Genomic DNA, 25,983 nt, shown 5'->3' with positions numbered 1-25,983 from the left:
AATAATAATAATTAATAATAATTGGGCGGCACGGTGGCGCAGTGGTAGCGCTGCCTCAGTGTAAGGAGATCAGGGTTGACATTCCCGGTCCTCTTTGAGTGCACGTTCTCCTCGTTGCTTTGTGGGTCTTCTCCGGGTGCTCCGGTTTCCTGCCACTGTCCAAAGACATGGATGTTGGGTGGAATGGCGACGATAAAATGGCTTTGTTTTGTGTGTGTGTGTTCGCCCTGCGATGGACTGCCGGCCGCGGGGTTTGATCTTGCCTTACGTTCTGTGCTAGAGGGTTAGGCTTCAGCGCCCCCGTTATCTTAACAAGGTTAGACAATGACAGGATATATTCATCATGTTTAAAAAGTGTCATTAATTGAAGTTTTGCGTATTTAATAAAGTATACTTATGGATGGAAATTCTCAGCGCTGAAGTTTTTGTCATTAAGGTGAAGATGAAAATTACAAATTATGTTTTGATGATCATGTGCATCTTTAACCTGATTATATGTTAATACAATACGTTCTCAGTAAATCTAAGGTTTCATGTCAGTTAATGTGAAATACAGGATACACCACACACTCATTTTTAAGAACAGTTATATGCGGAACAATAGGTGCACCTGCCTTTTAATTATAGTTGCGTTGTATAAAATGTACAGTAAGTGGCGCAACACCCGTGTCTTCTGGCTGTTCAGTTTCACTAACAAATAAACTAATGCTCTGCCGAGGCGGAGTCTTATCAGTGACATTTTCGGATAGCAGGGCCCCCACGAAACTGCAATCAAGGCCAGTTATAAAGGCAGTTGTGTGACGTCATAGCCAGGACACACTTCCGAACACCCCGGCCCTTCAGCGTCTTCCTCCCTGCGTTAATGTCTTTTTGACTCTAAAAGAAAACTGTAAAGTGAGGTTTTGATGTCTTTTGGACCGTTTTCAAGGGTAAGTGACTGTCAAAAAAATAAGATAATAATAATACAAACTTTACACAGTAAGTTGACCCGTCTACACGTGTTACACTGGACCTCTTTCTGTAATGCAACAATTTAAATAGATTATGAATGCTGTTGGTTTTTAGGGATTTAAAGCCAAGTCTATTAACAGAACAATAATAAGACAAAATAATTGTTTATCCAGGGCGGGGGACACTGCTTACGGGTTAAACTTTGAAAGCCGCTCTCTTCCAGTTGCTGACTTCGAGCCGATCGGCTGCCAGCGCTCACTGCTCTCTCGATCTTACATGAGACAGACACAGCTGGGAGACCTCCGCCTTCAACTCTCGTTGTCTTCTCTGATTGCAGAGTGAAAAGCGCCCCTCCGAAAAGCACAGCTACTGGGGGAAGATGGGCGCTCTGGACAGCCTGAGGGAGTTTAACATTCTGAGATGGTTGCGGGAAGAGAGACAGTCAAGACGGCTGATTCTACTCATCGTGTTCATCGCGCTTCTGCTGGACAACATGCTTCTCACGGTGGTGGGTGCGTACTGTACGGACAAAGCTGCCTTTTACCTTTCAGTCGACGAGCTAATCTGCCGTTACCGGGGGGGACAGGTTGTTCAACGTAAGATACATCGCTTTATACTTAAATAGCAGAGGATACATGGAATGGAGATTAAATATCAATCTAGATAGACTCGAAGATAGTGAAAGGCGCTATATAACAAATACATAGATAATGAAAGTCACTATCTCTATCTATCTATCTATCTATCTATCTATCTATCTATCTATCTATCTATCTATCTATCTATCTATCATGTAGTGCCTTTCATATGCAGTATATCTAACAGAAGAGAACTAGTTGACCAATTATGTGCTCCTGCTGTTAAATGTGCTGGTGAACTGCAGACTGAAACTGAAGTTTACTTATTACAACCTTACGAGACACGGAGACTTGTTATGATATATGGAGACCTGTGGGTGTATTGTGTTCTGTTGAAAGGGTCAAATTGGTGATTTCTTTTTATGCTGTTCACAACATTTCAGACAATTTTTGATTAAATACGTGAAGCAGGAGGAGTGTACTGTGGAGCAGTGGTGGAGTAATTCATTCTATATTAAACATTTGTCTGAGTTTTTGTACGGAATAGGAGTAGTAAAAGAAGGAAAAAAAATGCTTTAACGATTATCATTATCTGTTTTTTTCCGTAAAACTGCTGAACATCATGTATATCCTGATAATGATTGTATTTTTTATCACAGAACATAAACTATCTGTCTGTCCGTTAATCTGTCTGTCTGTTTTATAGTGCCCTATCTATCTATCTTATGATATTCTGCAGTTGTTTTTAAATTATTAGTTTTCTGACTTGCAAAGGAGATGTTGCGTAAAAATGCGTAGAATCACTGTGCATTGTGCAATTATTATTTTTTTAATTACCGGGCTACCTCTTCATTGTTTCCTACCGTCTTTCGCCCAATATTGCCGGGATGGCCCCCCTTCTCTCGGCGACCTCGGACTAGATAAGCAGGATGGGAAATGGTTGAATGAGGGAATATTTGTTGCCAATTGGAATATCTCCGGAATTGAAATGTTAGAAAACGAATAAACCGATGAAAGCAGCATTTTTCTGATTTATTTTCTTCATTTCTGTAACACTTTGTATGTATTTGTACAATTGGAGGACAGTCGTGGCTAAGTGACCTGCTCACCATCACGCAGTGAATGTGGAGGCGAGGATGTCGTTTTGTTTTAAAGACCAAATTGCTGCCCAGTGTGCTGTAATCGATAATTTACTTAAGAAAATGGAGGAGTGCAATAACAGACCGATCATAAAAAAAGTTCAATGTTTATTTCAAGAGCAGTAAATGAAATATTTTACCGCAAAAATACATAACGTTGAAATTTTCATCTGTGTAACTTTTCAATTCCATACGTGTTCACTTAAGCATTATAAGCTAATATATTACTGAGTTGTACCATTAGGAAAAGTACATTTATTTTAATAATGTGTTATGTTTACCGTCTCTGTATTCATTCTGTGAAGAGTTGACGATCAGAACATGGGTGCTGTCATTTCTTAAGCTCCTGGACCAGCGGGGGTTGTGTTGGCTATCTCATTTTTTTTAATGCTGGGGCATTAACTGCATGTTTTCATATGCGCTATGTACGTGTACTGTATATTTGGGTATATTATAGCCATTCAACTTTCGTAGAGAAAATGCTGTTTTTCTTTAAGGAATCAGTTAATCTTGCTAACTTCACAACTGACAAGTTCACTCTTACTAATAAAGGCGTTACCGTCGTTCTTCACAACGATGCCATAGGGGAACAATTTTTGGTCCTTAAAAGACCCATTACACATGAAATTTCCAGAAAGGCCTTTTATTTATTTAGATCCATAACAAGCTCCATACAGTAGATAGTCATAATTGTAACAGATGTTTGAACTAACAATGGGTCACGATTTTGAAATGACTCTCGCTGCACGTAACTCCGACTGTAAGTGCAGGTTTTCTTAATCTGTTAGTGTCCTGGTAGCCTACCATATATTTCAAATTTCAGGTTTCTTCTCCATATTGGGAAGTTTTTCAAAGCGCAAAAAAAAAAAAACGGCTTCATATGCAGAGATCCTTAACCAGAATGAAATTGTGCTTTGTCACGCAAAAGGTCAATAAGGAACAACGCAACCCAGTAAAGAACCATAAGGTGCTATTAAAGAATCATTATTTTTAAGAGTTTTCCATGTTTAAGGCTACAACTGACAAGCAACAGAAACGCATTTTTTGTTCATTTCAAAGCAAAGCAACACAGTTGAAGACGGCCTGCGAACATTTGTACTGAGCAATCAGCAGTGACAGAGAAAGCGATTGAGGCGGAATACATACGTGTGTGTTGTCCAAATCAATGCTGGTTAGGTGGATTGTTAATGTTAAGTCGGCCTTAAAGTGCGCCTGTCTGACTGTCTGTGAGTTTTACGGGTAATTAATTTGTAGTATAGGGTGGCGCAGTGGTAGCGCTGCTGCCTCGCAGTTAGGAGACCCTGGTTCGCTTCCCGGGTTCTCCCTACGTGGAGTTTGCATGTTCTCCCCGTGTCTGCGTGGGTTTCCTCCGGGCGCTCCAGGTGGATTGGCAATTCTAAATTGTCCCTAGTGTGTGCTTGGTGTGTTTGTATGTGTCCCGCGGTGGGTTGGCACCATGCCCGGAATTGGTTCCTGCCTTGTGCCCTGTGCTGGCTGGGATTGGCTTCAGCAGACCCCCGTGACCCTGTGTTCAGCGGGTTGGAAAATGGATGGATGGATGGATGGATGTGTAGTATAAGGTTATCATCAGAAGATGAAACCAGCTACACTGGCCGTGCTCCGAGAAGAAATGGAAACGGCATGCGCATCAGTCTCACGGGACACTTTGGCCAACATTTTTTTCAAGCAGTAGTTCGCCGTAATCAGAAGTGTCTGGGCGCTCATAGAGACCGTTCTGAGCACCTGCTGTTAATGTAGAAGTGAAAAGTGACTTAAATTCACCCCTTGTCTGGGTGTGCTTCCAACAACGTGTAGTGCTCAATATCTGCAAGAACATGGAAATGGCTATTAACTTTCGCAAACAGCAGTTACATCTTCTGGTTGTTGGAATTCTTCAAATTTTTGGCCACAACTATCACATACACTGTCAGCTGAGACCTTAACGTCAAGAAATTAAATATTCCCCAGCCAATCCCAGTTCGGCTTTAAAAAACATAATTGAAAGTGTAATCACATTCCCCATTGTTGTCTGGTTTGGTTCAGCAGCGGCACACTCCAAAAATAAATTACAGCGTGTTGTGAGGTCTGCTGAGGAAATAATTGGTTGTACTGTTCTGTTGCAGACCTGTAGACACCTCCTGTCACTACAATGTCAAAAGGATCACCACGGACTCATCCCACCCTGCTCATCACTTGTTCCATAAACTCCCTTCCGGTAAACGGTCTGGGTCAATTCAAACTAAAACTAACGGACACCTCAGTGGTTTCTTTCCCAGTGCCATAGCCCCCTCAAAACAGTAACCTAGCCCGTCTTCTTTGTATATTCATGCATTCTGTCCGATACCATATGGACGCGTGTGTGTGTACATGTATGGCTGTGCACGTGCTTACACACTACACTCTCACAATTTCACCATTTGCACATTTCCTTTATAAATGTACTATTCTGCAAATTTATATGAAGTTTTTCTTTTTAACTTATGCTATTTGTTATTTGTATGTGATGATGTGTTTTGTTATAAGCAGCTCCAAATCTACCAAGTCAAATTACTTACTGGCGAATAAGTTATTCTGATTAATTTTAATACAGTCCTGATCAAAAGTTTAAGACCACTTGAAAAATGGCAAAAAATCATATTTTGCATGGTTGGATCTTAACAAGGTTCCAAGTAGAGCTTCAACATGCAACAAGAAGAAATGGGAGTGAGACAAAACATTTGTTGAGCATTCAATTTAATGAAAACAACGATTAAACTGAAACAGGCTGTTTTACAGCTGATCAAAAGTTTAAGACCACACCTCCAAAAAAACCCGTAAACCCCCCCAAAACAGAAATCAAACTTCCAAACATGAACTCAGTACTGAGTAGCTCCACCGTTATTGTTGATCACTTCAAAAATTTGTTGCGGCATGCTTGATGCAAGCGTTTCCATGAGGTGAGTGGGAACATTTCTCCAAGTGGTAAGAACCACTCGCAGAAAGTTCAAAACGACACATTTCAGACCTAAGCATATGGGCATCATTTATACAGTTCTGATCAAAAGTTTAAGACCACTTGAAAAAGCAGGATGGGCCAAAAGAGTGATGTTATTCTCCTGGAAGAAGTCCCTTGCCCTACGGGCATTGTGTACTGTAGCGTTGTCCTGTTGAAAAACCCAGTCGTTACCACACAGATGAGGGCCCTCAGTCATGAGGAATGCTCTCTGCAACATCTGGACATAGCCAGCGGCCGTTTGATGCCCCTGCACTTCCTGAAGCTCCATTGTTCCACTGAAGGAAAAAGCACCCCAGACCATTATGGCGCCCCCTCCACTGTGGCGCGTAGAAAACATCTCAGGTGGGATCTGCTTGTCATGCCAGTAACGTTGGAAACCATCAGGACCATCAAGGTTAATTTTTTTCTCATCAGAGAATAAAACTTTCTTCCACCTTTGAATGTCCCATGTTTGGTGCTCTCTTGCAAAGTCTAAACGAGCAGTTCTGTGGCGTTCAAGGAGACGAGGTCTTTGAAGACTTTTTTGTTTTTGAAGCCCTTCAGTCTCAGATGCCGTCTGATGGTTATGGGGCTGCAGTCCGCACCAGTAACGGCCTTAATTTGGGTCGAGGATCGTCCAGTGTCTTGACGGACAGCCAATTGGATCCTCCGGCTCAGTGCTGGTGAAATTTTTTTGGGTCTTCCACTTGACTTTTTTGTTCCATAACCCTCAGCATCATTTAAGAAATTCCAAATGACTGTCTTACTGCGTCCCACCTCAGCAGAGATGGCGCGCTGTGAGAGACCCTGCTTATGCAGTTCAACAACCCGACCACGTTCAAAAAGGGAGAGTTTTTTTTTGCCTTTGCCATCAGAACGCGTATGACTACCTGACAGAAAATGACAATGAATCCACATCTTTGCACAGATTTGGCCTTTTAAAGGCATGTGGTCCTAAAATTTTGATCAGCTGTAAAACAGCCTGTTTCAATTTAATCGTTATTTTCAATTAATTGAATGCTCAAAAACTGTTTTGTCTCACTCCCATTTCTTCTTGTTGCATGTTGAAGCTCTACTTGGAACCTTGTTAAGATCCAACCATGCAAAATATGATTTTTTGCCATTTTTCAAGTGGTCTTAAACTTTTGATCAGGACTGTATTACAATTTTAGCAGAGGGTTTTCTTTTGTTGAAGTGTGTACACATTCTTGGCCCAATCTGTATTTATAGATAGATAGATATGTTAATCCGTATCTTTCAAATAATGCAAAGTGCACACGACGCGTGTTTCGCCCTCATTGGGGTCGTCGGGTGTACGCTCCTTTTCATCACCTTACGGGGTTTAAACCTCGGACGTCAGCGCCTGGGGCGAAGCCTCTGACGTTGCGCTACGGCAGCTGATTCGCTTATTTAACAAGGTGAAGATCGGAGTATGTTCAGACCTAAGAATGTAAATCTGATTAATTTGGATGGTTACCTACTATAGGCAACGCTTGTGATTGGTCGGTCAGTCGGCAAACATCCGCCACAGCCTCTCCTATAGATATATAGATAGAGAACTAAAGTTTAAAATCGCAGTACTAAGTGAGCCGGTATACAGATTTGCATTTTAAAAGAACGGCACTCTGTGAGCTCACCAAGTCGGTACGTGGAGGAAATCCCGATCCCTGAAAACAAAGCCCTGATCCGTTAATTTCCACAGGGGGGCATTTTTACAAGGACAACAAAACGGAAACCTTGAAAACCCATAGCTTTTTTTGTATTTATTTTATTTTTTTAATTTGTGTTATGTTCTGCTGGAGGGCTGCAGCCAGACCAGTCTAGCGCTATTTGGAAATACATCCATTCATTCAGTTTCCAACCCGCTGAATCCGAACACAGGGTCACGAGGGTCTGCTGGAGCCAATCCCAGCCAACACAGGGCGCAAGGCAGGAACCAATCCTGGGCAGGGCGCCAACCCACCACACACACACCAAGCAGACACTAGGGCCAGTTTAGAATCGCCAATCCACCTAACCTGCATGTCTTTGGACGGTGGGAGGAAACCCACGCACACACGGGGAGAACATGCAAACTCCTTTGGAAATACAATCTTCACTAATCTGGTAACGCCGGGGCAGTCCACCTCCAGGGAAACATTTTTTCAAGTTTCACTCTCACGTCATGTAGGCTAAACTGATTTGTATTTTATGCATTTGAATACATTCATGTTTATCATGGCACCTGGAGTGCGTATTCCGTGTTGTTCGGTGTACTCCGTACCCGTGATCGTTTTACTCTTTCTGTAAATACAGGGTGGTCCAGATCTAATTATGCAATTTTCATTACACACTTAAGTTTATTACATAGAGTCTTCACAAAAAAAAAATTGTTGCAGATAAATTGCAGCACCTGCCCTGCATTCGTTTATTGCAAGATATTTCGAACAATTCTTTTGTCTTGCATTGTTTTCCTGCATTGCATTAAAACTTGCATAGTTGGATCTGGACCACCCTGTACACTTTATGTGAAAAATCTTAGTTCTTTAATAGCACCGTATGGTTCTTTACTGGGTTGTACGATTCATTGTAGAACTTGACAAGGCAGCATTTCTTTCTGGGGAGAGTTCATTGCATATGAAGTTGGTTCCTTTTACTTTGCAGATGTCTTCTTTAGGACGTTTTACAATCTTTATTGTATGGTAGTCTGCCTAGCAGGACACTAACAGATTAAGACAACTTGAACTTAGCCATGTTACTGCATGTATGAGTCCTTTTAGAGTCCTGATCCATTGGTATTTCACAAACCTGCTGCTATCCCTTCATGGTTATTTACAGTATGAAGCCTCTTGCAGATCTAAAATAAATAGTTGTTTCTGGAATATGCATGTGGATGGGTCTTTTGGGAAATGAAAATGGTTCTCCTATATGGCATTGCTCTGAAGATCCACTCCAGCTTCTTCAGAGAAGAAGCATTTATCCTCGCCAATAGAACCATCCACAAGAAGTTTCCAGAAGAAAACTTTATTAATTCACATCTGAAACATGTAATATATGAAATAGATTTGTGAAATATAAATGGATTCCTGATTTTAAAAGGACTCCTGTTGCATACAGTAAACACCAGCTAAGTTCAGTTTCTCTTCATCTCATCTGTTGTGTCCTGCTAGGTAGCCTTCTGAACTTTAAAGATGTCTGTTTTCTTATATTAGGAACCTTTTCAAAGATTAATGAACCAAATTCAAATGCCACTCTCCCCAGAGCTAAATAATAATAATTAATTACATTTATATAGCACTTTCTCAATGGTTCTTTGACAAGTGATGGTTTTAACCATGCAAATCAACTCTGATTAAGGAACTGTCATCTTTAAGACCGCTCATTCCAAACCCATTGGCATTAAGATGGAGTTGGCCCCCCTTTGCCGCTATTACAACTTCAACTCTTCCTTCTTTAGGAGTGTGTTTGTGGGTATCTGTGTCCATTAAGCATTTGTGAGGTCAGGTACTGATGTTGGACAAGAAGTCTTGGCTCACAATCAGCATTCCAATTCATCCCAAATGTGGTCAGTAGGGGTGAAGGTCAGGACCAATGTTCCCTCTAAGCTGAGCGCGTGAGCAATCGCTCACACAAATTCAGAGCGTCGCTCATACTTCCCGCACGATCGCTCATTCCGACGGCGTCGCTCATACTTATCGCACGATCGCTCACTCCGACCGTCGGAGTTGGTGCTCATAAATTTTTGGCTTAAACAAAATGTCGCTCATAAACAATGTTTTTTGCTCACTATATGCTACTCCTTAGAGGGAACATTGGTCAGGACTCTTGGCAGATGAGTTCCTCCATGTCTTTATGGATGTGGCTTTGTGGGGCACAAAAGGGTCTCCACAAAATTGGAAGCACACAATTGTCAAATGTCTTTGAATGCTGCAGCTTTAACAGGACCCTTTACTGGAGCCAAGAGGTCCAACCCAAACCCTGCCATTCTCCGTCCTCCACCTAACTTTACAGTAGTCACTATGCACTCCAGAAGGTTGCATTCTCCTGGCATCTGCCAAAGCCAGCTTTGTCCACCAGGCCACCAGAAGGTGAAATGTGTTTAATCTCTCTTCGTTTCCACTGCTCCAGAGTACAATGGCGGCCTGCTTTGCACCACACCAGCCGACATTAGACATCCCACACGGTGATCATCAGCTTGTCATCATCTAATTCTTATATGTGAAGCCTGAAAACCATGAGGACTGAATGAGATCATTGATGCCAGGTGGGGGCTGGGTGGTCTCTTGCCCTTGGAACCCCTGCAGATGTTTTTTTGTTCTCCAGCCCTCTGGAGTTTTTTTGTTTTTCTGTCCTCCTTGACCATCAGACCTTACTTTATTCTTCATTACTTAGCATTGCCTAATCTTATTTTTATATTTTTCTTTTTCTTTCCTTATCTTGTAAAGCACCTTGAGCAACATCATTTTTATGAAAACGGGTTATAGAAATAAATGGTGGTGTTGTGTGCAGCTGCTTGGCCATGGAAACCCAGTTCATGAAGCTCCCAACACACAGTTCCTTTACTGATGCAGCAGTTTTGAACTTCAACAGTTGTCGGCCCCCCTCTGTGAGTTTGTGCGGCCCACCGGTTTGTGGCTGAGCTGAGCTGTTGTTGCTTCCAGACACTTCCATTTTTCAATAATGGCCACTTAGAGTTGACGAGGGGAAGATCTAGCCAAGCAGCAATTTCACGTACTGACTTGTGGCAAAGGTGGCATCTCCTGACAGTCACTGAGCTCTTTGGTGTGACCTGCCAATGTCTGTCCAGGGAGAGTTCACGGCTTTGTGATGGTGTGATGCGCCTGTTAATAATGAAACACATGAGCTCAGCCATTTGGATGGGTGTGCACATACTTTTGGCCATATAGTGTATATAGCTTTGAAGTTTGTTCAGTGTTCGATGTAAAGTGGGTTAAAATATTTTGTGTGGAGTCTACATGTTGTTCTCCATGGCTTTATCCTACAATTCAAAACCATGCCGTTTGGCAAAGTACTCCTATGTAAGCAAACAATTCATACCCGTCACGCACATTACATAGTGTGACTATTGCAAAACTGAAAATGACATAACATATTCCGAATAACCGAATTCAAGATGACCGGGCCTATCCCAGAAGCCACAAACATAGCTTAGGTAAAACTGGTGGCACATCACATGACTTTTCATCAGAGGGAATGTCAAAGTTAACAACTGCAGTTGCTCATCTCATCACCTGAGTATGTCAGACTACATGACTATATATTGCAGGGCATGACAAACTAAGACAAAGTCACATTAAATAACTTCAAATCGGAGGGGATGTCAAACTTGATGATGATAGGTACCGGTCTTGTTGCCTGAACGTGTCGTATTACACAACCAGTTATTGTAGGGTATGTGAAATTAGATGACGACTTTTCAGCACAGTGAGCTCACCCCCTTTTTCTGACACCCAATAGCGTCATGCCTGACTGAGCCGGTGCCCAGACAAAATCTTTACAGCTGTGGTGTGCTTGCCTGTAATCTCTACCATTTATAATTCTGTCATGGCATGTACAATATCGCACAAAAGTGAGTACACCCCTCACATTTTTGTAAATATTTTATTGTATCTTTTCATGGAACAACACTGAAGATATGACACTTTGATACAATGTAAAGTAGTCCGTGTACAGCTTGTATAACTGTGTAAATTTGCCGTCCCCTCAAAATAACTCAACACACAGCCATTAATGTCAAAACCGCTGGCAACAAAAGTGAGTTCACCCCTAAGTGAAAAATGTCCAAATTGTGCCCAAAGTGTCAATATTTTCTGTGGCCCCCCATTATTTTCCAGCACTGCCTTAACTCTCTTGGGCATGGAGTTCACTAGAGCTTCACAGGTTGCCACTGGAATCCTCTTCCTCTCCTCCTTGACGACATCTCAGAGCTTGTGGATGTTAAAGACCTTGCACTCCTCCACCTTCCATTTGCTACACAGATGCTCAATAGGGTTTAGGTCTGGAGACATGCTTGGCCAGTCCAGCACCTTTACCCTCAGTTTCTTTAGCAAGGCAGTGGTCGTCTTGGAGGTGTGTTTGGGGTCGTTATCATGTTGGAATATTGCCCTGCGGCCCAGTTTCCAAATGGAGGCGATCATGCTCCGCTTCAGTATGCCACAGTACATGTTGGCATTCATGGTTCCCTCAATGAACTGTAGCTCCCCAGCGCCGGCAGCACTCATGCAGACCTAAACCATGACACTCCCACCACCATGCTTGACTATAGGCAAGACACACTTGTCTTTGTACTCCTCACCTGGTTACTGCCACACACGCTTGACACCATCTGAACCAAATAAGTTTATCTTGGTCTCATCAGACCACAGGAGATGGTTCCAGTAATCCATGGCAATCCTTAGTCTGCTTGTCTTCAGCAAACTGTTTGTGGGCTTTCTTGTGCATCATCTTTAGAAGAGGCTTCCTTCTGGGATGACAGCCATGCAGACCAATTTGATACAGTCTGCGTATGGTCTGAGCACTGACAGGCTGACCCTCCACCCCTTCAACCTCTGCAAGCAATGCTGACAGCACTCATACGTCTATTTTCAAAAGATAACCTCTGGATATGACGCTGAGCACGTGCCCTCAACTTCTTTGGTCGGCCATGGCGAGGCCTGTTCTGAGTAGAACCTGTCCTGTTTAACCGCTGTATGGTCTTGGCCACCATGCTACAGCTCAGTTTCAGGGTGTTGGCAATCTTCTTATAGCCTCGGCCAGCTGTATGTAGAGCAACAATTCTTTTTTTCAGACCCTCAGAGAGTTCTTTGCCATGAGGTGCCATGTTTAACTTCCAGTGACCAGTATGAGAGTGTGTGAGCGGTAACACCAAATTTAACACACCTGAGACCTTGTAACACGAACGAGTCACATGACACTGGGAAGGGAAAATGGCTAACTGGGCACAATTTGGACATTTTTCACTTAGGGGTGTACTCACTTTTGTTGCCAGCGGTTTAGACATTAATGGCTGCGTGTTGAGTTATTGAGTTATACAAGCTGTACACAGACTACTTTACATTGTATCAAAGTGTCATATCTTCAGTGTTGTCCCATGAAAAGATACAATAAAATATTTACAAAAATGTGAGGGGTGTACTCACTTTTGTGAGATACTGTAAAACATGAGACATCAGTCTCTTCTGTGTTTCACGTCCTTACTCCTTGTCACTGTATTATATGCATTGTACTTCCAGGTGGGCACTCATTGGTTGTGTTGAAGCAGATTAGGCAGCATGGGCACCCTGTGACCCAAAGAAGGCACTTGGAGTATCGGGACAGGCAGCAGAATCAAGCTTTATTGTACGGTACACATACAGACTCAATTCAGGAGACTTGAACAAATAGAGAATACGACGATCTTGCATTACAATACTTATAAAAAAGTTTCACCTTCGTCATGTTCACTCAACACTCCTATCTGACTCCAGTTTCCCATGGCCTTGGTTCTGCCTCTCATTAATTCTACCATTTTTTCCTAGCTTAATGAACATGGCACTCCATGTTATCCTTCAAGGCCAGAGGTCTGGGCAGCTGCATCTCTAAGACAATAGCGCCGTTTCTTATAGACGACACTTCCCTTGGCTTGTCCTCACCTGTCCAGGCAGGCAGACAGGGAGGCAGAGGCCTAGCCGCTGCAAGTGAAAGCAAACGGCCTGTCTAACGTTGTCTCATGGTTCAAGTCTCAGTAGCTGCACTTCTTAAAACAATGGCCTGTTTAGCCCCCTCAAAGTACACAGTGGCCTTGACTGAAGTTTTACAGCAAGATAATGGTAGTTTGCAGCTGCAAAGAGAAAAATAAAAAAATATGCAGGCGCAGGATTTTTATGATTTAACCCTTACTATACTAGTGTGGATTAGGATATACTTATTTTCATATATGCTCATGATTCTCTTTAAATATATGCAAATCATCAACTTTAAGAATATACTTTTCTATAGTTGTTAGTTGTCGTGCACACAGAGCCCACCCCTATGATTTAGGACAAATCAAGCTGATCTGATTAGAACATCAGAAATTTGACAAACGAGAGGAGACCATTCAGTCCATCAGGCCCGTTTCTTTAGCTAATAGCTAAGCTGTCCCAACATCTCCTTCAGATTCATCTTCTAGGCTGTCCAGGTTTCTACTTCAACTCCATGTCTCGGTAGTTTGTTCCAGAGTCCCATAACTTTGTGTGAAGAAGCGCTTCCTGGTTTCAATCCTAAATACACTTCCCCTCAATGTCCAGTGATGTCTTTGAGTATGTGATTCACCAAAAGAAAATTGCTGGATCTATTTTATCAATGTCTTTGAGGATTTTAAAAGACCTGGATGGGGTTCCCACACAGTCTCCTCTGCTCCAGTGTAATAAACGTATAAGTTTAATATGTCACTGTGCTCTGTGCAAATATATTTTATAAATCTGCCTTTTTCTGCTCACATGCACAGTTGACACCGAGCCAGATTTAGCACACAGGAGTTCACCATATAAGAACTGCTAGGCAAGCATTAAAAGACAAGACAGTTAGGGACAACTGTGAAATGGGCAGTCAGACTGATGACCATTGTATCCTATTTCTGTGTGTCAAACTCCGCATGAAACTATATCCTCTCTTTACCTTGTTTGGAATGGCCTGATTCACCTAAGTGGAGGCCTGCACATGAAGAAAGAGCATAAAGCCTTGGAACATTGCCCGGCACACCTTTGAAGCCGATGGCAAGATAACGTCATACGATCCTGAAAATCCTTCCAACGCAGCAACGAAAATGGCCGACTCTACACATCGGGTCCCCACTACTGAAGGTCTTGCTACATTGGCTTCCTTCATCTGTTATGCAGCGTAAGCCATCATTAAAGAAAGCTGTTATTTCTCCTATGTGATTTCTTACCGTTATCATTAAGGGAGGGGTATTGCCTTTTTGTATTATATCTATATAGTTTTGGTTTATGTAATTATAAAGAACTCATTCCATCAAGGGAGCTAATGCCCCCTGCTGGACACATCCAGACTAAACAGGTTTCATTCTTTGAGTCTGTCACTGTAGGACATGCCCTTAAGTCCTGGGATGCACTTGGTTGCTCTTCTCAGCACAGCTTCGAGAGCTGCTATGTCGGTCTGATTGTTATGGTGAGTAATATGATATGGCCTTTCCAAAACAGTTTTGCATTTGCAAAATATTACAAACTTGCCCCTTTTTCTGAGAGTAAATACTGTTCCGTTTGACTGTGCTAGTGCTGTATGAAGGTTTTTAAGATATGGTGGGTTCAGAAGAAATCTGCATTCTGTAATGGCATGTAAAACATGAGACACCAAACAGATAAGAGTGTTGTGACAGCTCCCATCTTGCTAAGGTTATGTAAATGAAGTCTGTGACTGAAAATAATTTGCTGGAAAAAGTCGTGTAATGTAACAAGCCCTTAAGACTTCGGTCCATTGCATGGCTTACTGAGGATCACTTCCAAAACTGCATTCACACAGGTCCAGTTCAGAGTTGCCAAGAAACCTGACATGTGTTTGGAAGATGAGAGAGAAAACTAGAGTAGCTAAAGGAAAACCCCACATAAGCCAGGAGAGGAGGTGCAAACTCCATGCAGACAGGAAGAGACGTAGGATTCAAGTACAAAAACGTGGGGTTCAGAGGGCAGCAGTGCTAAATACTGCACCGTCATCATTACAAATTGATTGAAACAATATTAAAATCAAGTTTTGATTTTTTTTAAAATGTGCAAACCTTTCTGAAAACACATCAATCTACAGCCATATGTCATAAAGTCATAAAGTTTGGGAACCCCTCTTAATTCTTTGGATTTTTGTTTCTTATTGGCTGAGCTTTCAAAGTAGCAACTTCCTTTTAATATCTGACATGCCTTATGGAGACAGTAGTATTTCAGCAGTGACATTAAGTTTATTGGATTAACCGAAAATATGCAATATGCATCATAACAAAATTAGACAGGTGCATAAATTTGGGCACCCCAACAGAGATATGACATCAATACTTAGTTGAGCCTCCTTTTGCCAATATAACAGCCTCTAGACGCTGTCCTCCTATAGCCTTTGATGAGTGTCCGGATTCTGGATGGAGGTATTTCTAACCATTCTTCATACAAAATCTATCCAATTCAGTTAAATTTGATGACTGCCGAGCATGGACGGCCTGGTTCAAATCATCCCATAGATTTTCGATTATATTCAAGTCAGGGGACTGTGACGGCCATTCCAGAACATTGTACTTCTCCCTCTGCAAAAATGCCTTTGTAGATTTCGAACTGTGTTTTGGGTCATTGTCTTGTTGGAATATTCAACCCCTGTGTAACTTCAACTTGGTGACTGATGCTTGAACATTATCCTGAAGAATTTGTTGATATTGGGTTGAATTCATCCGACCCTTGACTTTAACAAGGGCCCCAGTCCCTGAACTAGCCACACAGCCCCACAGCATGAGGGAACCTCCACCAAATTTGACAGTAGGTAGCAGGTGTTTTTCTTGGAATGCGGTGTTCTTCTTCCGCCATGCAAAGCGCTTTTTGTTATGACCAAATAACTCAATTTTTGTCTCATCAGTCCAAAATGAATCTGGCTTGTCTAAATGAGCATTTGCATACAACAAGTGACTCTGTTTGTGGCGTGAGTGCAGAAAGGGCTTCTTTCTCATCACCCTGCCATACAGATGTTCTTTGTGCAAATTGCGCTGAATTGTAGAACGATGTACAGACACACCATCTGCAGCAAGATGTTCTTGCAGGTCTTTGGAGGTGATCTGTAGGTTGTCTGTAACCATTCTCATAATCCTGTGCATATGCCGTTCCTGTATTTATCTTGGCTGACAGACCTGCTGGATTTAATAGCAACTGTGCCTGTGGCCTTCCATTTCCTGATTCCATTCCTTGCAGTTGAAATTGACAGTTTAAACCTCTGAGATGGCTTTTTGTAGCCTTCCCCTAAACCAGGAGACTCAACAATCTTTGTTTTCAGATCTTTTGAGAGTTGCTTTTGAGGATCCCATGCTGTCGCTCTTCAGAGGAGAGTCAAAGGGAAGGAAGCACAACTTGCAATTGACCACCTTAAATCCCTTTATATCTCATGATTGGACACACCTGTCTATGAAGTTCAAGGCTTAACGAGCTCATCCAACCAATTTGGTGTTGTAAGTAATCAGCATTGAGCAGTGACAGGCATTCAAATCAGCAAAATGACAAGGGGACCCAAATTTATGCACTGCTAGTTTTTCACATTTGATTTAATTTCATACAACTAAATACTGCTTCACTAAAACTCTTTGTTCAGAAAACACCCCAGTACTCAGATGTTCCTAGGATATGAAAGACATACCACTGTTATCTTTTTTTGTTGAAAGGAGAGTCAATTATTATGCAGGCTGAGAGGGGTTCCCAAACTTTTTCATATGACTGTATATCCATGTTCATCACTTCTGGTCATGAGCTGTGAATAATGACCAAAAAAAATGAGAATGTGAGTGCAAGCTGTAGAAATGAGATTTCTTCACAAGGTAGCTAGACTGACACCCCATGATGGTTTGAGAAGCTCGACGACTCACGAGACCCTCAGAATAGAGTCGCCACTCCTTCATATTGAAAGGAGCCAGTTGAGGTGGTCTGAGCAGATCATAAAGATGCACCACAGGTGGCTGTCCATAGAGCTGCTCCAGGCATGTCCCACTGGGTGAAGTCCCCTGTGGCAGACCCAGGACACGCTGGAGGGGTTATGTTAGAGGTCCTCAAGCTTTTTTGGTTTGTGACCCCATTTTGAAATGTAAGTTTTTTTGCAACCCTAGCTGTTCGAAATATTCACTCTCTTCCTATTCAATACATTGTTTTTTTTTTTTCTATTTTTAAATATTTTCTCGCGACCCGATTTTAGAATATCAGTTGACCCCACTTGGGGTCGTGACCCCCAGGTTGGGAAATGCTGGGTTATGTCTCTTGGCTGGCATAGGAATGACTCAGATTTTCCTCGGAAGAGCTGGAATCTGTAGCTGGGGACAGGGAAGTCTGGGATGACGTACTTGACCTGTTGCCAATGTGACCCTCACCAGGAAAAGCAGTTTCAGCAAATGAGATGAGATAATATATATGTAATTAATATTCAATGATAATATAAAAATATCAATAAAATGAACTTTTGGGCGGCACGGTGGCGCAGTGGGTAGCGCTGCTGCCTCGCAGTTGGGTGATCTGGGGACCTGGGTTCACTTCCCGGGTCCTCCCTGCGTGGAGTTTGCATGTTCTCCCCGTGTCTGCGTGGGTTTCCTCCGGGCGCTCCGGTTTCCTCCCACAGTCCAAAGACATGCAGGTTAGGTGGATTGGCGATTCTAAATTGGCCCTAGTGTGTGCTTGGTGTGTGGGTGTGTTTGTGTGTGTCCTGCGGTGGGTTGGCACCCTGCCCAGGATTGTTTCCTGCCTTGTGCCCTGTGTTGGCTGGGATTGGCTCCAGCAGACCCCCGTGACCCTGTGTTCGGATTCAGCGGGTTGGAAAATGGATGGATGGATGGATGAACTTTTATAGTGTGCTGCTTCATTAGTGCATGGCAGGCGCCAAGTCTATACAGAATGCCAGTCTGTTATAGGGCACACCCATGTATTCCCCCACACCAATTTTAAGGGCATCGCTCTTTCTAATTCTGTACAGATGTCTCTTGTCATCATGCAAAAAAAAGGAGTGACAAAAATATTATGTTAGAGCGCCAACCCAGTTGTCCCTGTTTATTTCTTCAGCCCAAACATAATTAATGCTCAGCGGCATGTTAACTAAAAAAAATAATCAAATGTAAACAAAACAAAAAAAAATCGTGGGGTAGTGGGGTCCTTTCATCGGATTGGCTGGCCCAGTGCTGTCTCAGCTGTGGAATGGCCAAATGGGGGAGGCAGCTGGATGGCTGAGGTCTCCAGGACTCGAAACCAATCCAAATCATATTATGTGATATCATCTATTGTTGAATTCTGCTATGTTCTTGTAGTATTTCTATTGCAGTATTATATTGTATTGAGGATGACTTGTGTTCTGTTCTGTGTATTGTATTGTATTGTATTGACCCCCCTTCTTTTTGACACCCACTGCACGCCCAACCTACCTGGAAAGGGATCTCTCTTTGAACTGCCTTTTCCAAGGTTTCTTCCATTTTTTCCCTACAAGGGTTTTTTGGGAGTTTTATCCTTGCCTTCTTAGAGAGTCAAAGCTGGGGGGCTGGCAAGAGACAGGGTCTGTTAAAGCCCATTGCGGCACTTCTTGCATGATTTTTGGGCTATTCAAAAATAATTGTATTGTAAAACTACAGCATTTGGCTTTCAATCAAAGGATTAAAATCTTAAGAACACAAAAAAAGACAGCACTTCTGGCTTTGATTCTTCAGGTTGCATGGAGCTCCATCCTGCGGGTCGCTCAGGCTATCATAGACTGACTGTCCTTGTGCCACACTCAAATCTTATGGAGTCTCGGATGGAAGGGGCAGAGTCAAATACCCTCAATGAGAGTCTTCTCTGGACTGTGAAGAAAGATGGAGATGACAGTTAGTGCTAGCCCCCCCCCCCCTCTCGCCCCCTCAGATGAGCCCTGTGCCATAGGAGTAAACCGGAGCATGCAGAACAAAGCCAGCCACACAACGTTAGAACTGGCAGACAGAACAAAAACAGAAATTGCTTTGGGAATTGAACTTCAGACCCTGAATCGTGGCGGGTGGGACTGCAGCACTGCGCGTGTTAAGCACATTCAGATTTCTCTCAGATAAAGGAGAGGAAAGTATATTTTTACTGAACTTGACCTTTTCAAGTAAAATAAAGAAGAGCTGAAAATTAATTTTACCTCAGTGACAGTGAAAGTCTTATCTAAACATCTGGGGAATATGGAAACTCTAACAGCTTCAACATTTGTAAGTGGACTGATGAAAAATGAATGGAAAGTGCAATTACATGGAAAAATTGCATTTGACTTTCAGGCTGCAGAATTTAACACGTTTCATTCATCGCTGCTTAGATCCTCTGGTGCCTTCACATGTCTAGGTTGACGTTGTTGGGGGGTTCATTGTGCTTAGAATGAAGAGGGGTGTTGCGTGATGAGTTGTTCATGTACAAGCGGAAGTTGTAATGTTCCAAAGGTAGGCCTCTGGGGCCTGGTTACTGTCCTCTCCTTGTGCTTTGGACACCTGTTTGCCATGTTTACTGTTCACAGGTGCAAAAATAAAGGTGGGCTTGAAAATGCTAAACAGCATGGACTTTTAATGCCTGCATGGATGGTCATGCACTAGGCAACTCTTAAGTGTTTCTTGGTTCAGTCCTAAAAGACACAATGTCGTGTTCATGTGATAGTTGGCCCAGCATTGACTCGGCTGTGGAATGGCCAATAGGTGGAGGCAGTTTGATAGCCGAGGTCTCCATGGCTCTGAACAAATCCAAATCGTATTATGGGATATCCTCTTCTGTTGAATTCTGCTCTGTTCTTGTAAAATTTATATTTATATTGTATTGAGGATTACTTGTGTTCTGATCTGTGTATTGTGTTGTATTGACTCCTTTCTTTTTGACACCCACTGCACGCCCAACCTACCTTGAAAGGGGTTTCTCTTTGAACTGCCTTTCCCAAGGTTTCTTCCATTTATAGAGTCAAGGCTAGGGGGCTGTCAAAAGGTAGGGCCTATGGCACTTCTTGTGTGATTTTGGGCTATACAACGATAAATTGTGCAAATTGTATGTTTCCTGTTTTTGCATTATCTGTAGGAAAAGAATATTGAGATGTTGATTTGCATCCACATCTTTTGTATATCCACTGCAAATCACCATGTTTTATCTCAACCAGGAGTCTACGGTCTGATGCTAATTATATTAAGTGCCTGGTGCAGTCTGCCTACAATAGCACATCCAACCTCTTCTGTTGCAGTAAAGCTGAAACACCAGCATGTCTGCTGCGCCAAGGAAGAGGAACAGTGGCAGATCTGTTTTGTTGTGGTACGATCCTAGGCTGAACCTAATTTCCCTTTCAAACTCTTTACTATGTAGCACCCTAATACCTTCTTTATCCCTTGTGTGTTTACTCTTACCAGTCTGGTAAGTCTCAGCTATTGTACTTTTAACCTCCTTAGCGTTAGTCCCAAGCATCACTCGGGCAACTTTATATATGCGTCTTGTGTAAGCATTAGACCAGAGGATTACTCGGGTTGTAAAAGTGCCAACAGTGTTAGTGGAAGTGTTGCTTAAGAAAAGATAAGGACGTGTCTTGCATAAGTGACAGGCCTGTGTTACCCGGACAATGATGCAGACACGTCTTCTCCTAGTCTTATAATGGCATCTCATAAGAAACTTTTTCAGCAACCCAGGTGTTGCACTCTCTTGTCTTCAGGCAGTGGAACTGAAACAGACAGTGAACTTGGAAATGATTCTGATGAATCCGAAAGAGACTCTTGTGTCCATCACACATGTGCAGTGTGCTGTTCAAAAGCTGATCAGTCTGGAAAGAAAATCCGCAAGGAATCACATTACTATTGTCCTGACTATATTGTGTATTTCACCGAGCTTCACAAACACATTTTGATAGTACAGTGGAACCTTGGTTTACGAGTGTTGTGCAAGACGAGCTAAAATTTTTAATAAATTTTGACTTGATAAACGAGAGAGGTCTTGCAGTACAAGTAGTATGTATACGCTTTGTCTGCTGAATGTCATGTGATCACAACTGAGCTAATGATTCTTCTCTGTCTTGCTGTGGGATTGTGGGCAAACATCTCCTATTCTCCGTCTGAGTCGGCGTGCCTCACTCATATAGTCAACATCCGTACGAGCGTATACTGTTTACTACACCATTGTGACTGTGTGTGTGTGTGTGTGTGTGTGTGTGCTGTGACGTGCGAGTCCCCATCTTGTACCCCAAAACACGAAGCTGAGTCTCAGTACTTTAGCAACACCAGCTTTATTCAGCTTGAAACAGCAACAGCGCGGTTATTTATTGTAGCGGGATCTGCCACTCTCCTATACACAGACACAGCTGTCAGGCAGGGTCGTGGCCAAGTAGTACTGTGCCCTGCACATTTATAATGTTTCTTGTATCACCCATCGACAGCAGGCGCTTATAGCATGTCCGCAATCTTTTCGGATTTGCTTTTACGGCGAACTGCTACAGCACTGGGATACTGTGATTGCTTTGGGATGCTCTTCCACGTGTCGTCCCATTGGGTGGAATCCCACAAGAGTTTAGAAACTCACACCAGCCATGATTCTTTTCAAAGGTAAAGTGCAGGTTAATTTGTTTTATGTATTTACTTTATATTTTGTATTAATCATTTTTATTTGAATAGTTTTGGGTTGTGGAACGAATCATCTGAGTTTCCATTATTTCTTATTGGAAAATTCACTTCGATATACGAGTGCTTTGGACTGCGAGCATGTTTCCGGAACAAATTATGCTCGCAAACCAAGGTTCCACTGTATTAGCATTATTTTTATTAATAGTATTATTATTCATTATTATTATGATTTGTATCATTATTATACTTTCTGACTTTGTACTTTTTAGTGTTTTTACAGAAGAAAGATGAGGTTTAACCCTTAAACTGCTTAATGCTTAGTGCTAAACTGGTTAATGCACCCCCAGATGCCAAATACTTTTTTGCCGCACTTTTTAAGGAAATGTCACAATGTGAAGAAAAAGTGAAATTTCAAAATTTTTTCATGCAAAGAGCATCACAATTACTGCAACACTGATCATTTTACACACTGCCAATGAACTGTAAAAACTATAAAAAATAAAAAAAATACTACTGCAACAAAGTGCAACTGACAACACTAATGAAATTCAGTAAATCACTGAGCCAACTGCACTTGAACTGGCTGCACACAAGAACACAGAGGCCAACGTTGATGCTTGCAGGCCAGTCTAGTGCAGTGGCTGAATCCCAGGGACAGTGATGCTGATTCACTAGGGGGCGCCAGTGGTCATCATGAGCTGCCTGCTCAATGAATGTACGGCACGGACTGATCAGCTCCGGCGTGCTGGCAAATTGCACTGGGAACCAACTATAGTTCAACGAATATACATCGCCGAATATTCTCGGCCTCTGTGTGCTGGCAAATTGCATTGAGAACCAAATCTACCCGGTTACAACAGTATAAGGGTTAATAAATGTCATTTCTTTAACCCAAAAATTGCAACACCTTTTACAAGTTTTTTGATGAAAAAATGTAACACTATGGAAGCTACTACTCACCCCTTCCATTTACATCTATAAGTCCAGGAAATTAGATTGAGCATGCAAGAGAGAAAGTTTTACTTTTATTTAAAGATTAGGGGGGCAAGGCCCCCTAGTGCCTTCAACACCCAACCCCCAGTTGCAGCCAGAAGATTAGTAAAATCTGTAAATGTACAAAAGAAAAAATTTTTATTGGAGTCAAAATAATGAAATTCTATAAATATGTAAAAGAAAAATTTCATTATTATTTAACGGAGTAAAAATCATGAAATGAGAATAAGATATTTACTCTTACCGATTGGAATATTCCTGTTAAACTGAGGTCCACTATGCTCGATGAGTATTTATAAAAGACTAAATAAACAATCCATTCGTTTTAACTGACTTTCTTATAGATAAAAACTTTTTTTTTTTAAAATGACTCATTTAAATAACAGGAAAATTCACGTGGAAACTAAAGTGGTATGCAATGGGGCATCGTAACTTGACCTTCAGCTAACTAAATCTCCTAAATACAAACATTGGTGTTATGAATAGATAATTTTTTAAATAGTTTGTTCCTGTGAAAGAAAATAAAAACCACGACTTTTTTGATAATTAAGCTTATAATTTAAAAATATAAATAAGAATCTGAAAATCTAACAACATCATATTAAAGTTCAATAAATTCTGAAAAGAATGATACCAAACATATATATGAAGGTTTTAAAATAAGCTTGATTTAAAACATGACAAAAAGTGACATAAAAATGTCACAATTATTGCACTTTTAGGCTTAGGATTATATATATATATATATATATATATATATATACACACACACAGTGGAACCTTGAGATACGATCACCTCTGTATACGAGAAATTCAAGATACGAGGAAAGTATGAGCGAAAAATTCAGATCTAAATACGAGCATTGGCTCGCGTAACGAGCCACGAGCCAGGCTGTGGGTATAGCTCACGGCTTAGCGAGGGGGCATGGTAGCAGTAGCGAGCCGCAGGGCGATCTGTGGTGTCTGCGTTTCTCACCTAAGTGCACAGGTGGGGAAACTGCCCACATCCATGATTGTTCCTGTGGCTGATGGGATGCAGCTGCCATGTCCTCCCCGCATATATAGAGAAGTGCGAGCCGGTTAAGGGGGAGAAGAAGTAAAAGAAAAGAGAGGAGAGAGAACAGAGGTTGCAGGAGGAGACAGGAAGCAGCAGGAATCGGCAGCAGTAGGAAGTCGGTGCGGGAGAGCGAGCGAGTGCAGGCTCGCGTGTAGCTGAACAGTGAGCTGAACAGGTGAGCCAAACAGCTGAAGCAGGACGGTGTAGAGAAGGTCAGCCGCATAGGAGAAGCAGGTGAGACGCTGACGCTAACAGAGAAGAAGCACCGGGGATTGTCATCTGTTTTTTAAAGACTGCTTCCTCTTGACGTTTTAACCTCGTGTTAAAGGATTGTTATTCTTGTGTATTTTAAACCTCCACTTCACAACTGTTTTAAGGATTATTTATTTAAAGATTTATTGAATGCTCTACTGCACTTTGGACACCTGTTTTGATTCTTTTAATAATCAGTTATATTATTTACCAGTGTTATTTATTAAAGGTAGACTACAGTATATATTATTTATCAGTGTTATTTGTTAGGAAAATTGATTTTTACGTTAATATTTTTGGGGTGCGGAACGGATTAACTGGATTTCCATTATTTTCAATGGGGAAGTTTGTTCTAGATACGAGAAATTCGCTATACAAGCTCAGTGCTGGAACAAATTAAACTCGTATCTAGAGGTTCCACTGTATATACTGTGTGTATATATATATATATATATATATATATATATATCCATCCATCCATCCATTTTCCAACCCGCTGAATCCGAACACAGGGTCACGGGGGTCTGCTGGAGCCAATCCCAGCCAACACAGGGCACGAGGCAGGGAACCAATCCCGGGCAGGGTGCCAACCCACCGCAGGACACACACAAACACACCCACACACCAAGCACACACTAGGGCCAATTTAGAATCACCAATCCACCTAACCTGCATGTCTTTGGACTGTGGGAGGAAACCGGAGCGCCCAGAGGAAACCCACGCAGACACGGGGAGAACATGCAAACTCCACGCAGGGAGGACCCGGGAATCGAACCCAGGTCCCCAGATCTCCCAACTGCGAGGCAGCAGCGCTACCCACTGCGCCACCGTGCCGCCCTATATATATATATAAAATTATATATATATATATATATATATATATAATGTGTGTGTGTGTGTAATATAAAGTAGAATAATTTAAGGTTTTCAATTGTTCCCAAAATATTAGCAGAGAAAAATGAGTATGATGTTAAAGCCAGTGCCACCTGGGTAATAATCAGTTCGTCCCGCTTGTTTAGGCTACCAGCTGACTCGCTGTCTTAGTATGTTGATTGGCTTTTAGTCCGATGAGGTCCACCCTGGCCTTTGGATGAAACACACTATGGATGTGATAAGAGAGATGACAGCCTGCCACCGTAAGCCTCAATTTGTTCAGTCTTGACGGTCCTTGACAGGCCTTTCCCACCAATGGGGTTGTATTGCATCAGCACCCTGTCATGAACGAGGAGCTTTTGCAGCTCAAATGTGTTCTGTATTAGAAGCGTTTCAGATAACACTGCACAACAATTTTTTTTGAAAAGTCTTGCTTCCTGAAAAGTTTTTGCTGATTGTGACAGGTACGTACTGGGTATGCACAAATAATGTTTCATCACGTAGGAACTCTGAGAAATAGACATTTATATGTTTACAGACAATAACGTATTTAGTCACGTTTGTTTCGCATAAGCTATTAAATTCAATAGAATTAAAAGTGTTTTGCTCCTGATTATCTTTTGTATTCAATGTCTGGTGCATCACGTTGCAGTGTCCAACAGTAGTCAGCAAGCATTGACGGATTCCAGTTGCCCCTGGTATCGTTTCTCCATCGTAGCATTGTCCTGGTGAAACCTTTCATCACTGACAGCACCGAGATTTGCGGGCTGTGAGTGGAGGAAATGAATCTTGAGTGACATGTTGCACTTCATTGTCTTGTATGCTTTGAGAAGTTTGTCTACCAGCTGAATGGAGTTTGGGGCTCAGTAATTGCCCAGAAAATTGTCAACAACATC

At 42.1% G+C, this 25,983-nt stretch overlaps 1 protein-coding gene across 3 annotated transcripts in view; it reads left to right on the top strand.

Annotated features, from left to right (window-relative positions):
* The first annotated feature begins 862 nt into the window (after nucleotides 1-862).
* The window catches only part of slc18a2 (solute carrier family 18 member 2), a 215,651-nt gene continuing 190,530 nt past the window's right edge, over nucleotides 863-25,983 (top strand). The window contains exons 1-2 of one of the 3 annotated variants that reach the window (XM_051923482.1): nucleotides 863-929; nucleotides 1,291-1,459. In XM_051923482.1, coding sequence (XP_051779442.1) covers nucleotides 1,372-1,459 — 88 coding nt within the window. In that variant the 5' untranslated portion in view covers nucleotides 863-929; nucleotides 1,291-1,371. Of the gene's footprint in view, nucleotides 930-1,172; nucleotides 1,464-25,983 lie in introns of those variants that run through there. The other 2 variants (XM_051923480.1, XM_051923481.1) reach the window with 2 other exon arrangements.

This window comes from Erpetoichthys calabaricus, chromosome 2 (genome assembly GCF_900747795.2).
Source record: "Erpetoichthys calabaricus chromosome 2, fErpCal1.3, whole genome shotgun sequence".
NCBI classification, from domain to species: Eukaryota; Metazoa; Chordata; class Cladistia; order Polypteriformes; family Polypteridae; genus Erpetoichthys; species Erpetoichthys calabaricus.
The sequence above is the reverse complement of the archived record's forward strand: the minus strand, read 5'-3'. Positions and strand labels throughout refer to the sequence as shown.